At 61.2% G+C, this 15,131-nt stretch overlaps 2 protein-coding genes across 2 annotated transcripts in view; one reads left to right on the top strand and one right to left on the bottom strand.

Moving 5' to 3' along the window:
- PMFBP1 (polyamine modulated factor 1 binding protein 1) overlaps positions 1-4,908 on the top strand; it is a 353,820-nt gene extending 348,912 nt beyond the window's left edge. Inside the window, exons 26-36 of the mRNA XM_065416399.1 lie at positions 11-200; positions 510-663; positions 965-1,132; positions 1,523-1,690; positions 2,289-2,456; positions 2,543-2,710; positions 3,072-3,134; positions 3,402-3,511; positions 3,844-3,918; positions 4,632-4,725; positions 4,834-4,908. Coding sequence (XP_065272471.1) covers positions 11-200; positions 510-663; positions 965-1,132; positions 1,523-1,690; positions 2,289-2,456; positions 2,543-2,710; positions 3,072-3,134; positions 3,402-3,511; positions 3,844-3,918; positions 4,632-4,725; positions 4,834-4,908 — 1,433 coding nt within the window. The remainder of the gene's footprint in view (positions 1-10; positions 201-509; positions 664-964; positions 1,133-1,522; positions 1,691-2,288; positions 2,457-2,542; positions 2,711-3,071; positions 3,135-3,401; positions 3,512-3,843; positions 3,919-4,631; positions 4,726-4,833) is intronic.
- A 1,179-nt stretch (positions 4,909-6,087) lies between these two features.
- The window catches only part of DHX38 (DEAH-box helicase 38), a 28,380-nt gene continuing 19,336 nt past the window's right edge, over positions 6,088-15,131 (bottom strand). Inside the window, exons 11-27 of the mRNA XM_065416720.1 lie at positions 11,870-11,982; positions 11,641-11,778; positions 11,119-11,305; positions 10,857-11,042; positions 10,034-10,174; positions 9,773-9,883; positions 9,521-9,637; positions 9,171-9,278; positions 8,944-9,056; positions 8,274-8,482; positions 8,010-8,164; positions 7,758-7,913; positions 7,514-7,648; positions 7,277-7,402; positions 6,886-6,981; positions 6,556-6,677; positions 6,088-6,346 (exon numbers count right to left, since the gene is read on the bottom strand). Of these exons, the coding sequence (XP_065272792.1) occupies positions 6,262-6,346; positions 6,556-6,677; positions 6,886-6,981; positions 7,277-7,402; positions 7,514-7,648; positions 7,758-7,913; positions 8,010-8,164; positions 8,274-8,482; positions 8,944-9,056; positions 9,171-9,278; positions 9,521-9,637; positions 9,773-9,883; positions 10,034-10,174; positions 10,857-11,042; positions 11,119-11,305; positions 11,641-11,778; positions 11,870-11,982 (2,298 nt within the window). The 3' untranslated portion in view covers positions 6,088-6,261. The remainder of the gene's footprint in view (positions 6,347-6,555; positions 6,678-6,885; positions 6,982-7,276; positions 7,403-7,513; positions 7,649-7,757; positions 7,914-8,009; positions 8,165-8,273; positions 8,483-8,943; positions 9,057-9,170; positions 9,279-9,520; positions 9,638-9,772; positions 9,884-10,033; positions 10,175-10,856; positions 11,043-11,118; positions 11,306-11,640; positions 11,779-11,869; positions 11,983-15,131) is intronic.

Raw genomic sequence — 15,131 nt, 5'->3', positions numbered from 1 at the left:
TCTCGGGCAGCTCAGGAGCTGGTGCAGCGGGAGGAGCAGCTGCTGCTGGCCCAGAGCAGCGTGCAGAGCACGCAGGAGCAGCTGAGCGAGCGCGTGGCCGAGGGGGTCCGGCTGGAGCAGGCCAGCCGCAGGCTGGAGGCGGAGCAGCGGGCGCTGCAGGAGCAGCTGTCCAGCAGCACGGAGGAGGTGGAGCAGAGCAGGTTGGGAGCGGCCGGGACCTGCCCGTGGCCCCTGGTGGAGGTGGGAAGAGCCCAGCAAGGGGCACAGGATGTTGGCACCTGCCCGTGCCAGGCTCCATGACCCAGAGCAGCGTCAGGCAGCACTCAGAGCTGTGGCTGTGGGGCAGGGAGACCCGAGGCAGAGCCCCTCGGGATGGGAAGGGGCCAGGGGGCAGAGCCAGGGTTGATTTTTGTGAGCCTGCCGCGTGGGGCGTGCGGCTGGGCTCCTAGGGCTCGTGGGGCAGGAGGGGCAGAGGCTGGAGCTGCTCTGTCTTGGGGCCTCGCCCGCAGGACGCTGCTGGAGCACCTGAAGGCGGAGCTGAGCCAGTGGCAGCAGAGGCACCAGGTGGCTGTGCAGCAGGGGATGCAACATCAGCACTCAAGGGCCAAGATGGAGCTGAAAGTGGGGAGCAGTCAGGAGCAGGCGAAAGCCCTGCAGCAGCAGGTACAGGCTGGGCGTGGCCTCCCCCTGGGGCTGCACACGGGGGGCCTGGCCCCTGGGCGCCAGGCAGGCGAGACAGAAAGGGAGCGCCCTGCTTAGGGGGGACGGTCGCCCGCTGGAAGTATCAGCCATGCAGGAAGCGTTGTCTCACCCAAACCAGCAGTTGCCCAGCTCCTGCAGCCCCGCAGCCCTGCCCGGCCCAGCGTCTCCTCCCTAGGCACTGCTGCTGCCCTGGCCGGTGCCCCCTGCTCGAGTGGGGGAGAGGGCGGCCTGGCCTCGCACCTGCAGCCCCATGTTCCCTTAGCTCCAGGAGCAGGAATCCGCCCAGCAGGCCCTGCGGGAGGAGCTGAGCCAGCTGCAGGGCCGGGAGGACGAGCTCCAGCGGCAGCTGCGGAGAGCCCAGGAGCGGGAGCGCGTGCTGGCCAGCGAGCGCGAGGAGCTGCAGCGAGAGCTCCACAGCCGCGAGCAAGCGGTGAGCCCGTGGCGGGGCCCAGCAGAGCGGGAGACAAGGCCACGCTGGGGCAGTGGCGGTGGGGGGGGAGACGGAGGCTGGCTGGGGCCTGTGTGGGGAGGGGTGAGCGAGCGCGCCTTGCTGACAGCCCTGCCTGTGTGCTAGCTGCGGGAGCAGGAGCAGACACGCCGGGGCCTGCAGTGCCGCCTGAGGCCGCTGGAGGAGGAGGGCCAGCGCCTGCAGGAGCAGCTGAGGCAGCGCTGCGCCCAGCTGGAGAGCGCCAGCAGCAGCCTGGGCCAAGCCCAGCAGCGGATCCAGCAGCAGGCCGGCAAGGGGAGCGCCCGCCCCACTGTGCCGCACAGGCCAGGCCCAGCCGCTGGTGCCCAGCTGACAGCGCTGTCCTCCCCGCAGGCCACGCTCCAGGAGTCGGCCCTGGCCCAGCTGCAGGCGGAGCTGGACGCAGCTCAGGCCAGAGAGCGGCAAAGCACCCGCACGCTGACTGCAGCGGAGGAGACCATCCAGGCGCTGACACTGACAACTGCGTCCTGTCAAGAGAAGCAGACGGAGGCGCTGGAGAAGGTAGGGCAGAGCCAGGGCCTGCCACAGGGACCCCCTCAGCTCCCCTGAGCTGGAGCAGGGTTGGCAGAGTCAGTGCTGACCCCCAGGGGCTGGTGCTGGGAGCACTCAGGTCACAGCTCCTCGGGCTCCCCCGCTCTCCGTCCCCGTGCCGCGTGGTGTGCGCCTGCTCCGCCTGCCGGCCCCGCCCTGGCCTCCAGCCTGTGGCTCCCAGTGAGTGGGGTGTTCACACCGGCCCAGACGGGCGGGTGCCCCACACAGCCCGCCTGGCGCTGCCTCGGAGCATGTTAGCCTTCGGCACCCATGGGGAGCAGCCCCTCGCCCCGGGAGTCAGCGACTGCGTCCCAATCATTCCCACTTTGGTACCAGCACCCAGCAGTCACTGGGGGCCTGTGCTGGGGCAAGGGTTCCGTAGGGGTCTCAGCCCTCCCAGCCAGGCCTGGCCCAGCGTGGCGGCAGCCGCGTGCACAGTCCTCGCTTCTGCTGGAAGGCTGGGGCCTCTGCCCCAGGCTGGGGGGTATCAATACAGCCCAGCTGTCTGCCCCAGGGCCTGCCGCCCCTCCAGAGCGCCCCGCCCCCACTGCCCCGTCCTGTGTGACAGCTCAGCGAGACGGCGCAGGACATGGCGGCCCTGCGGGCGGAGCTGGTGCGGACACGGGCCAGGGAAGCCCAGCTGGAGGAGAAGACGGCAGCCTGTGAGGAGCGCATGAGGCGGGTCAACGGGGAGCTGAAGAAGCTGCAGGGTTTCCAGCAGCAGCATGAGCAGGAGGTGAGTGACCCGCGCGCTGCAACCGCCCCCCTGAGCCCCCTCCACCCAGCCCCCACCTGCCACTTGCTGCCACTCATCCCCGGCAGGTCCGGGCCTTCGAGGAGCAGCTGGGGGAGCGGAGCAGCCAAGTGCAGCACTGGCAGCGGCGGTACCAGGAGAACGCGCAGGCCCTGGCGCAGCGGGACGAGGACCTGGTCGTAGTCAAGGTGGAACTGGCCTCCTTGAAAGAAAAGCTCCATGGTGCCGCTGAAGAGGTATGTGGCTGGGGGAGGGGGGGGCGGGCGATGGCATCTCACGCAGAACCCTGGGGCTGGCACAGTACAGGTCCCTGAATGCTGGCAGGGCAGATGAGGCCGTTCGCTTTGCGGCCCTCAGCCCCCTTCTGAGCCCCAGGCCCGGGGCAACAGGGGCGTGGTGCCTTCTTCAGTAGGGCTCACTGACTGGTCAGCGCCTGGGGATCTAGGGGTCGGGCCGCAGGGGGACAGTGTTGTGGGCTTGACCCTCGAGTGGAGCCTTGTTCGCACCCTAACCCCATCCAGACTCGTGTTCCTGGGGAGCAGACAGGCTGGGAGCATCGGCCCAGCCCCCTGCTCATAACATGCCCTTCCTTGGCAGAGAGACCGCTTGCAGCAGGACCTCAATGTCTTAAGGCAGAAGTTCGTGGCCTCCAGCAGTGAGGTAGGCGTAGCCCCCCCCCGTGAGTGGGTGTTTGCTGCCAGCTGTGAGCTGCTCTCCACCCAAGGGCTCAGGCAACGCGTGGCCTAGGGGCAGGTTATTCCGTAGCTGTCCCGGGTGGGCTCCTGCCCGGTTCGAGCCAGGAGCCTGGCTCGGCTGACCCCGTCCGTGTCCAGCGGCAGCTGTGCAGCGCCACGTGACCCAGCCACAGGTGGGCGGGGGGGGGTCTAGCTTGGCTGCGGGGCTGGTGCTGTGTCACTTCTCTTGCAGGCAGAGGCGCTGCGCTCCTCCCTGGGGGCTGCACGCTCAGACAGCCGCCGGCTGCACCGTGAGAGCGAGCTGGTGCTGGCCAACGTCAGCCAGTGGGTGAAGGAGCAAAAGTAAGTGAAGGGGCTGGGCTGGAGCTGAAAGGAGCTGCCTTGGGAGTCCCTGCACTACTGCCCAGCCGCCCCCCCACCCCCCCCCACCCTCTCTCCCCCCCCCCCCACACCCCCGCGTGAGCAGCCGTGGCATCGGGGTAACAAGGCATCAGGCTGCGTCCCTGCAGCCCGGCACCAGCCATGTTCCTGCCTGCGCGGCATTTCCGCCAGACGCCAGCCACCAGCCCAACAGCTGCCTCCCCACGTGCCCATCACTGGGAGCCCCAGAGACCGGGACTCTGGCTGGGCTCAGCCCAGGGACCAGCTGACCCTCCCCTCCGGCCCTGTTTCAGGCAAGCAAACGACAAACTGGGGCACAAGATCCGGGAGCAGATCAAGCACATCGCGCAGCTGACAGGCGAGAAGGAGTAAGTGGGACCAGCGCCTGGCACGGTGCAGACACCTGTCTAGACCAGGGCAGGTTCAAGGGCAGCTGGCTGTGCAGCAGCCCTAAGGGATCTGAGACGCGGGGGACGGAGGGGGTCTGTGGCTCTGACCCCGCCCTAGCTGTGAGTGGGGGAAGGGCGCTAGCACCCCCATTGCTTTGCTGGCTCCCACATCCTGGCCCTAGCGCCGCTCTGCTGCAGCTGCCCTGGGGCTGTGACTGGACAGACAGGAGCAGGCTAGCCTGCCCCATCCCCCGCTGCACCCATGGGTTGGTCCCGGCAGCTGGGATAGCATCCCAGTGCCGGGAGCAGAGCCCGGCCCCAGGATTACACCAGCGCCCTGCAGGCGTGGGGGGCAGCCCACGCACTACCTGCAGCATGTAAACAGAGCTGGCCGTGGGGGCAGGGGAGCAACCCAGTCTCAGCTAAGCAACAAAGAGTCCTGTGGCACCTTTAAGACTAACAGACGTATTGGAGCATAAGCTTTCGTGGGTGAGTGCCCACTTCGTCGGATGCATGCGAAAGCTCATGCTCCCAATACATCTGTTAGTCTTAAAGGTGCCACAGGACGCTGTTGCTTTTTACAGATCCGGACTAACACGGCTCCCCCTCTGGTACTTGACAGCAGTCTGAGCTGCGTCTGCCCCCTGGGCCATGGCCTGTTCTGCTCACTGTCTCCCTGCCCTTCCCCACAGCCACCTGCAGGAGGTGCTGGCGAGGCTGCAGCAGGAGAACAGGCACCTGAAAGGCGAAGTGGCCGAGCGGCGCATTGAGTGTGAGCGGCTGAAGGTGAGCAGGCGTTAGCAGGCCAAGCTGGGCCCTGTGCGCAGGCTCCAGCAGGGGCTGGGGGGCCCCTGCTGCCAAAAGCTACTGCTGATTTTGTGCTTCTTGTCCCAGGCTCTGCAGGGCAGCGGCTTAGCTGCACGGGCCGTGCTTCGGCAGCCATGGCCCCTGCTCCTGGGCGAGGAGTGAGGTCCCTCCCTTCTTCCAGCCTGGCACCTGCACGATGGACTCAGCAAGGACTGTACATGGGGCAGGCACGTCCTCTGCACCTACCTCAGCTACCCGTGCGGGCCCCGGGCCCAGCCTGCACTGTGAAATAAAGCCACGGGCACAGGCTGTCACTGACCACGTGTGGTTTGGCCACGTCGGCGGGGGGGCTGCAGCCCCCTCAGCAAACCCCGCTTGCCAGGAACAGCCCATGTATTTCAGCCATTAAAGGTGTTGCTAGTACAGCCCCCAACCCCTATCCAGCGTAGTCACTGGAGCAGCACTGCTCCCTCCTGCCACATCCCATCGCTGGAACGGGTGTGGGCCAGGGACCGCGCGTAGCACCAGCCCTGAGGCAGATTCTCTCCCCTCCCCCCCAGGAGAGGTGCAGCGGCCAAGGCCCAGCCTGCAGCTGTGAACACCAGCCCCTGGCGCAGGCTTGCGGAGCAAGCAGCCTGGCTGAGCACACTGCGATTTCGGTGGCCAAGGCCCTTGCTCTGACGCCAGGCCCCAGCGAGCAGCCCCCAGGCCGAGCCAGCCCAGGGAGAGGATGCCGCACCACAGGGAGCCCGGCATTTACCACTGCCTGCTGTCATAGGAGGGCAGAGATCAAGCCAATGGGGGGAGCTCAAAGGTCAGCACATCCCCTTTCCCCACAGCGACAGCCGGGCTGCTGCCCTGTTCTCAGCCCAGGAAGGGCACCGCTACCTCAGCCTTAGTGGAAGCCGACGGCAACTGGCCGTGCTGGGCCCTGGGCCGGGGCTGCAACCTACAAATCACTGGCTCTGGGAGGGAAAGGGACCAGAGTCGGGGGATGTGGCAGATGCAGGGCAGGGTTCTCCCCCAGCGTAGGTCATTCATTTCCCCGCGAGGCTGCAGGCAGGTGTGCACTGTCTACGCTGGCGGCGCGCTGGGGATCTTGCACAAGCCCCTCTCGTAGAGCCCTGCGACGCAGGGGCAGCTGATCCAGGCCGGAGCCGTGCCAGGCACGCGGGAGCTGGGCCTCACACATCGGTGCCCAACAGCTTGGGGCTGCTTCATGCTCACACAGCCTTGGCCCCAGCCTCCAGTCGTGTTCGCACCTGCAAGGGGCCCTGCCCCCGGCCCAGCTCCACGAAAGGCTGCAGGACCCCGCCAAGCGCAGCACAGGACAAAGCAAGGGCTGGAGGCCACCAACATTTATACAAATAAAATTATTTCTCCTCTGTAGCAAACAGTGCCAAGGTGTGTGCAGGTGCCAAGGCAGGGCAGGGCCCCAGCACCCCAGAGTCACATTTACACACAGCGGGGGACAGCTCCCCACAAGGAATCCATCAGCTCCAGGGAAGCGCCTGCTCACAGGCCGAAGCGGGCAGGAGTGCGGCGCGGCGTCATGGGCTCCCCCTGCTCCTTTCGCCCCGGAGTATAGATCTTCAAAGACCTGCGAGGGAGAGCAAGGGCCATTAGCCACGGGGCCGGAGGGCCTAGAACCCTGCCAGCTAGGCCAGAAGCCCCAGTGCTAGACCTGCTCCCTGCCCCCCGGGCGCTACTCACAGCAGTCGTTATCCCCCTGCAGGAGAGAACATGCCACAGGCAGCCCCGTGCTGCGGCCCTTTGGGGACAGCCCCTGCTGCCATGCCCAGCACCCACCTCACGCTGCCCAGTGGGTTGCGGCGCTCCTGCTCTTCCCGGCGTGCTCGCAGCTGCTCCTCAGCCAGAGCCATCTCCTCCTCCATGGCCGACACCTCCTCCTTGGCCCGACGGCGGTTCTCCTGCAGCGGCAGCAAGGGCAAGAGCTCTGAGTGCAGGGGCTGCGCGGCTCAGAGCTGGGAAGGGGAGAGGCCCATGCATAGGCTACGTCCAATCCTGCCTAGCTGGGTGCCCTGCCCAGTCTCCATGGAGGTTGCCCCATGGGGAGTCCCCCCCACCCCCTTTGCACAGCTACTGGCCTGCACCCCAGGCAGCTGGGAGAAGCCTTACCTGGCGCGACTTCCCTGCATGCTTGATGCTGTAGAACATGGGGCCCAGCTCCGCTAGCCACTCTCCATCCACGGACGTGACACACTGCATGTACTCCTGGGGGGAGAAAGGGCAAGGGCAAGGGCAGGCCACGGGTCCCACCCTCCCCTTCCCAGGCACCACTGCCACACGGCCCTGCCTGCCTCCCGTGGCCCCAACAGTCCCCTCAGCCCAGCACTAACCCGCACAATGGAAGGCAGAGCTCCTGGGGAGGGCCAGGCCCCAACCCCCCCGTGAGAACATCCCGCCCACCAGCAGGGAGGGCACGGCCCCTACCCCCCCCCCCCACCACACACACACACACCCTCTGAGAACATCCCGCCCACCAGCAGGGTGGGCTCGGCCCGCTAACCTTGGTGGTCATGACCAGCTCGTGATACACGATGTAGTCTGGAGTGTAGCCCATGCCAAAGAGAGAGCTGGTGGGGTGCAGGTGGCAGGGCATGCCGGTGCGGATGTTCACATACTCCCCGATGCCCTGTGGAAAGAGCCGGGTTAGCACAGCCCCGGGCAGCACCCTGCCCCTCCCGCTCCCGCGGCCTGCACCCTGCCCCTCCCTCGGCCTGCACCCTGCACGGCCGCCCTTCACCTTCAGCTTGGCAGCCTGGTGGAAGTAGGCAGCACAGATGCACTTCCTCACGATGTCCCAGTCTGAGCCGCAGGACGCCAGGCTCATGCGCTGCTGCACCATGATGTCCTTCAACTGGGCACGCACCTCCCGCACCTGCAACAGCACATGCCTGTCAGAGGCCTGCCCCACTTTGGAGACCTGTCCCACTTCGGAGGCCCCACCCTCTGCCCCCTCCAGGCCCTGCCTCCCAGCACAGCCCCACCTTCCTCATGGCCTTGGCGTGGATGAAGTGCTGGTTACACCACAGCATGGAGTAGCTGTTGTTTTTCCACTGCAGGTAAACGTTCAGGTAGGTCAAGTGATCGCTCTCCGGCACAGCAAACTTCTCCCGCACCTGGTCGCTCTCTTCCTCCCGGCCCTAGGTGGGAGCAGGGGGCGCAGGGTTAGGGCTGGAGGGGAGGGATGCCTCCCCCCCCAGCCTGCACCTGAGGAGAGGAGGGGCAGCAGCACGCACCTTGGGCCGGTAGAAGATGGCGGGCACAGAGAGCATGGAGACGATGAGCAGGATCTCGGAGCTGCAGCCCATGTCACAGGAGACAATGAGCATCTTGGAGAGCGCCGGATCCAGCGGGAACTCCACCATCAGGCGCCCCGTTGAGGTCAGGCCACCTGCCAGAGCAACACAGGAGCCGGTAGCAAGGCAAGCTCCCAGCGCCCCCTACTCCCCCCCCCCCCGAGCCCCCTCCCTGAATCCCCCAGCACTCCCCTCCCTCCTTACCCGTGTTGTCCATGGCTCCCAAGATCCACAGCTGGTACATGGAGTTCAGCATGTTGTCCTCGGGGGGCGGGTCCATGAAGTGGAACTGCAGAAGGTCCTGCACGCCCAGAGACTTGAGCAGCAGCACCACGTTGGCCAGGTTGGTGCGCTGGATCTCAGGCACCGTGGTGGTCAGCAGCTCATTCTTGTAGGCGCTCTGGGTGTAGAGCCTGGGGAACCGATGCCGTGAGCGCCAGCCCCTCAGATAGCACCACTTCCCCAGAGCTCAGAGCCTCCTGCCCAGCCACAGGGAGCTCTCTAGAGCAGGGATCCTGGGCGCAGGAGCTGCAGCTCCAGCTTGCCCTGCTTTGGGGCAGGGAGTGGACCCTGCACACACACCCCAGCAACAGTGCAGGAGAGGCTGGGTGCACAAGGAGACGCCATCGCTGCAGCCGAGGGGGCCAAGGCAGCTGGCTCTGCACCTGCTGCTCCCTGTGGTGCAGTCGGGACATCCCTGACATGGGAGCACCCCCTCCAAGCTGGGGCACTTTGGGGTGTGCACACAGTTCAGACTCGCCTGAGCTCCAGGACCCTTCCCACGGAGCAGTTAGAGTCAAGCCAACTGAGGGGAAGCAGCTGCTGTGTCCACAGCTCAGCACCCAAGGGGTTAATGCTGCAGCGAGGCGCCTACCTGAAGCACTGACCTGGGCCCGTCCGGCCAGCGCGACCCGACCTCTGGTTGGCGTTGGCTTGGCTGATGGGGTAGATCTGCAGGGCGTCCATCCCTATGCGGGGGTTGAAGACCTGGCGGGGCAAGCAAGGAGCAGTCAGACAGGGTGGGGGGTGCCGGGCAGGGCCCAAAAGGCGGCTACGCAGCAGCTCCAGGGAGCAGGGATCCGCCACCGGCCCTCGCCTCACCTTCAGCTTGCAGTAGCCGGAGTCAATGACAAACATGATGCCGTCCACAGTCAGCGAGGTCTCCGCAATGTTGGTGGCGACAATGCATTTCCTGACACCGTCCGGAGCCTGCAACACACCAGGTGTCAGCGCCCTGAGGGGCTGGCAGCCCCCCGCTCCCGACGGACAGTGCCCCCCAGGGATGCAGACAAGGAGTGCCAGGATCAGCGCCCCCCAGGGAGCGGTGGGTCCCTGGCTTTTACCTTCTGCACAGTCAGACATCAGGTGCCCCCACAGCAGGCCCTGCCCTGGCCAGTCCCACGCCCAGCAGCCGCTGCTCCCCTCCCCCAGCAGACCCTGCCACGTGCTACCTTCTGGAAGATCTTGGCCTGCAGGTCAGAGGGCAGCTGAGAGTAGATGGGCAGCACAGCCAGAGCTGGGGCCTTTTCCAGTTCCTCCAGATGCTCCACGATCTGCTCCGAGGCCACCTGGGGACAGAGAGGGGAGTGAAAGCAAGAAAAGGCACAAGGGCCCGGGGGGGCGGGGAGGAGGGCCCTAGCGCCGCCAGGTCCCGGGGAGGGATGGGGAGGTGGGGGCTAGCGTTACAGGCACACTGAGGTCACCTCGATGTCCTCCTGGCCCGGCATGAAGATCAGGATGTCTCCAGGGGCCCCAGACAGATGCACCTGCAGGGCCTGCTTCACCGCAGCCTCCACGTAGTCCTCCTGCGGGGTCTGAAAGGCAGAGAGCAGTTCGAGGGGGGCCTGGCTGCCCACAGCCCGACTCCCCCCCATGCACAGGACCCATCACACAGCACATCCACCTCCACCCCTGCGCGGCCAGCCCTGCCCAGACCCCCCTCCCCCCACACCCGCCCTGGGCACCTTGCTGAACAGGACATCCACAGGGAAGGTGCGGCCAGGAATGTGGAAGATGGGAACGTTCCCAAAGAAGGAGGCAAACTTCTCTGCGTCCATGGTGGCCGAGGTGACGATGAGCTTCAGGTCCGCACGCCGCGCCACCACCTGGAGAGACAGATTGCAAGGGCAGCAGGGGGCAGGGCCCAGGCCACTCCTCCCCCCCACACACTGCGAGGACAGCAGGGGGCAGGGCCCAGGCCACTCCTCCCCCCACACACACTGCGAGGGCAGCAGGGGGCAGGGGCCAGGCCACTCCTCCCCCACACACACACACACTGCGAGGGCAGCAGGGGGGCAGGGCCCAGGCAGGCACTGGGCTGACCATACCCCCCCCCCCCACACCCAACACTGTGAATGCAGCGGGGGGCAGGACCCAGGCCACTCCTACCCCCGGCCCCGACACTGCGAGGGGGGCAGGGCCCAGGCCGCCACTCCCCCCACACACACTGCAAGGGTAGCAGGGGGCAGGGCCCAGGCAGGCACTGGGCTGACCATACCCCCCCACACCCCCGACACTGCGAGGGCAGCAGGGGGGCAGGGTCCAGGCCACTCCTCCCCCCCACACACTGCGAGGGCAGCCCGAAGGCAGGGTACTGTACTGACTGCCTCCCCTCTCTGCGAGGGGCACGGCTCACTCCCCCTGCCCCAGAGCCTCCATCTCCCTACCCTTCCCTCCCCAAGTCCCAGCAGGGCATCCAATCCATGCTACCAGCAGCCAGGCTCTGGCCTGTGCCCTCTGCTGCCCCTACCCCATCCCATGGCCCGCCCCACCCTCGGGTGCACCGACCTCCCGCAGCAGGCCGAAGAGCACGTCCGTGTTGAGCGAGCGCTCGTGTGCCTCGTCCATGATGATGGCGCTGTAATGGTCCAGGTCGGCCTCACGCAGGGACTCCCGCAGCAGGATCCCGTCCGTCATGTACTTGATGACCGTGTTCTCTGACGTGCAGTCCTCAAAACGGATGGCATAGCCCACCTGGAAAGCGGAGAAGTCAGCACCCGCACCTCGCCAGCAACCCAGCAGGGCTACCCCAGGGCCTGGCCAGACTCACCTCTTCTCCCAGGCTCACGCCCATCTCCTCGCTGACCCGCTTGGCTACCGACATGGCAGCCACTCTGCGGGGCTGGGTGCAGCCGATCATGCCGTAGTCGGTGTAGCCGTCCTCATGCAGGTACTGAGTCAGCTGGGTGGTCTTGCCACTCCCAGTCTCCCCCACCACAATGACAATGCTGTTATCCCTAGGGAAGAGCAGACAGAGGTCGCTCAGCAGCAGGCTTCAGTCCCTGCCCCAGCGCACGAGCTGTGCAGCCCGCTCCCGCAGCCGAGGGACCCCCCAGTGCAGAGACCTGCCTGGGGGGTGGGGGGAAAGCAGGGGAAAGCAGCAAGGTCCCCATCTCCTGATGCCTTCCAGTCAAGGCTGGAGGCCTCTCTGGAAGATGCTTCAGTCAGACAAGTCATTGGGCTCCATCCAGGAGCCGTACAGGAGCCGACGGCCCATCTGGCTTCGCCTCTCTGCCTACGAGGAGCTGCCTGGGAGGGAGGGAGGGAGGGAGGGAGGGGCTAGCAGCGGTACCTGATGATGGTGAGCAGCTCCTGCTGCACAGCAAAGATGGGCAGATACTGCCTCTGCTCCACAATCGACTTCTTCTTAGCAAACTCGCTGCTGGCCTCGCTCTTCTCCTTCATGTGGTCAGCAAACTTCTGCTCTGTCCTGGGGGGAACAACACAGCAGCCCCTGAGTGCGTGCCTCCATGGGCCTTCCCCGAGTCCCAGGCTCAGAACCCCACCAAGCAGACTCCTACCTGTAATCCACCTTGCCATCTTCTGTCAGAGTCTGGTCTGGCTCCTCCTCTTTCTTGATGCCCATAATGTCTCCCAGTTTGGTGCCAGCCAGCTCCCAGTGCTTGTGCTGAGCCTGAAAGGCCGAGAGCAAAGTGCCAGCTCACCACCAGCAGTGCCAAGAGCAGAGGAACAAAGAGCCCAACCCTCTGCAGTCCCATCCCAGATGGGACAGTCGTAGATGGCCAGAAGGGCCCATTGTGACCATCTAATCTGGAACCTCACCCATGACTCCTGCAGCATCAAGCTCACAGCTGCTGGGTGAGCTAGAGCAGAATTGTTTTTAGGCAGACACCAATCTTGATTTAAAGATTTCAAGTGCTGGGGAATCCACCACATCCCTTGGTAAACTGTTCCTACAGTTAATTCCTCTCACTACTAACAATTCATGCCTTATTTCTAGACTGAATCTGTCCATCTTCATCTTCCAGCCACTACATCTTGACTCAAACCCTCAACGTCTCCCTCATGTACACAGAGTAACAATGGAATCCTCTCTAATTCACTCTAGAGGCCCAAAAAGCCACAATCAAGAGAAAGCTGCACAGGTTAAAAAACAACCTAGCTTAGAGGGAAAGTGAATGCAGCTATGAAAAATAAATAATTTTTTATATACAGATATAAACAAATGGAAGAAAGAAGATGTTCAAAGAATGAAATTCAATAAGGACAAATGCAAAGTACTCCACTTAGGAAGGAACAATCAGTTGCACTCATACAAAATGGGAAATGACTGCGTAGGAAGGAGTACTGCAGAAAGGGATCTGGGGGTCATAGTGGATCACAAGCTAAATAAGAGTCAACAGTGTAACACTGTTGCAAAACAACTAAAAGCGAACATCCTTCTGGGATGTATTATCAGGAGTGTTGTAAGCAAGACAGGAGAAGTAATTCTTCCACTCTACTCCGCACTGATTAGACCCCAACTGTAGTAGTGTGTCCAGTTCTGGGTGCCACATTTCAGGAAAGATATGGACAAATTGGAGAAAGTCCAGAGAAGAGCAACAAAAATTATTAAAGGTCTCGAAAACATGACCTATGAGGGAAGACTGAAAAAAAACAGGTTTGTTTAGTCTGGAGAAGAGAAGACTGAGAGGGGACATGATAACAGTTTTCAAGTACATAAAAGGTTGTTAAAGGAAAAGGAGAAAAATTGTTCTTAACCTCTGAGGCTAGGGCAAGCAGCAATGGGCTTAACTTGCAGCAAGGGAGGTTTAGGCTGGACATTAGGAAAAACTTCCTAACTCTCAGGGTGGTTAAGCACTGGAATAAATTGCCCAGGGAGGTTGTGGAATCTCTGTCACTGGAGATTTTTAAGAGCAGGTTGGACAAACACCTGTCAGAGATGGTCTAAATAATAACTTAGTCCTGCCATGAGTGCAAGGAACTGGACTAGATGACCTCTTGAGGTCCATTCCAATCCTATGAGGTCTCATGGGAGACGGGAGAGATTCCAGAGGACTGGAAAAGGGTAAATATAGTGCCCATCTATAAAAAGGGAATTAAAAACAACCCAGGAAACTACAGACCAGTTAGTTTAACTTCTGTGCCAGGGAAGATAATGGAGCAAGTAATTAAGGAAATCATCTGCAAACACTTGGAAGGTGGTAAGGTGATAGTGAATAGCCAGCATGGATTTGTAAAGAACAAATCGTGTCAAACCAATCTGATAGCTTTCTTTGATAGGATAACGAGCCTTGTGGATAAGGGAGAAGCTGTGGATGTGGTATACCTAGACTTTAGTAAGGCATTTGATATGGTCTCGCATGATATTCTTATCGATAAACTAGGCAAATACAATTTAGATGGGGCTACTATAAGGTGGGTGCATAACTGGCTGGATAACCGTACTCAGAGAGTTGTTGTTAATGGTTCCCAATCCTGCTGGAAAGGCATAACGAGTGGGGTTCCGCAGGGGTCTGTTTTGGGACCGGCTCTGTTCAATATCTTCATTAACGACTTAGATATTGGCATAGAAAGTACACTTATTAAGTTTGCAGATGATACCAAACTGGGAGGGATTGCAACTGCTTTGGAGGACAGGGTCATAATTCAAAATGATCTGGACAAATTGGAGAAATGGTCTGAGGTAAACAGGATGAAGTTTAACAAAGACAAATGCAAAGTGCTCCACTTAGGAAGGAACAATCAGTTTCACACATACAGAATGGGAAGAGACTGTCTAGGAAGGAGTACGGCAGAAAGGGATCTAGGGGTTATAGTTGACCACAAACTAAATATGAGTCAACAGTGTGATGCTGTTGCAAAAAAAGCAAACATGATTCTGGGATGTATTAACAGGTGTGTTGTGAGCAAGACACGAGAAGTCATTCTTCCGCTCTACTCTGCGCTGGTTAGACCTCAGCTGGAGTATTGTGTCCAGTTCTGGGCACCGCATTTCAAGAAAGATGTGGAGAAATTGGAGAGGGTCCAGAGAAGAGCAACAAGAATGATTAAAGGTCTTGAGAACATGACCTATGAAGGAAGGCTGAAAGAATTGGGTTTGTTTAGTTTGGAAAAGAGAAGACTGAGAGGGGACATGATAGCAGTTTTCAGGTATCTAAAAGGGTGTCATAAGGAGGAGGGAGAAAACTTGTTCACCTTAGCCTTTAAGGATAGAACAAGAAGCAATGGGCTTAAACTGCAGCAAGGGAGGTCTAGGTTGGACATTAGGAAAAAGTTCCTAACTGTCAGGGTGGTTAAACACTGGAATAAACTGCCTAGGGAGGTTGTGGAATCTCCATCTCTGGAGATATTTAAGAGTAGGTTAGATAAATGTCTATCAGGGATGGTCTAGACAGTATTTGGTCCTGCCATTAGGGCAGGGGACTGGACTCGATGACCTCTCGAGGTCCCTTCCAGTCCTAGAATCTATGAATCTATGAATATAAATCATAAGGTAGGAACTATAGAAAAATGGTAAGGGAAGCAAAAGGACACTAGGAGAATTCTAAGGCCAGCAGAGTTAAGGACAATAAGGAAGCCTTTTAAAGTAAATTAAGAACAAAAAAGTTCCCAACAACACAGTCCATTACTGGACAGAAAAGGTAGATTTGTCAACAATGCAGAAAAGGTAAACAAGTTCAATAAATATTGCTGTTCTGTATTTAGGGAAAAAACAGATGATGTAGTCATGTCACCAGTCATATCATATGCTGATGCAACACTTTTCACTCCATTAGTAACACAGCAGATGTTAAACTGAACCTATTACAGTGAGGATAT

The sequence above is a fragment of the Emys orbicularis genome, chromosome 14, assembly GCF_028017835.1.
Source record: "Emys orbicularis isolate rEmyOrb1 chromosome 14, rEmyOrb1.hap1, whole genome shotgun sequence".
NCBI classification, from domain to species: Eukaryota; Metazoa; Chordata; order Testudines; family Emydidae; genus Emys; species Emys orbicularis.
This window is presented reverse-complemented; position numbering and strand designations above follow the sequence as displayed.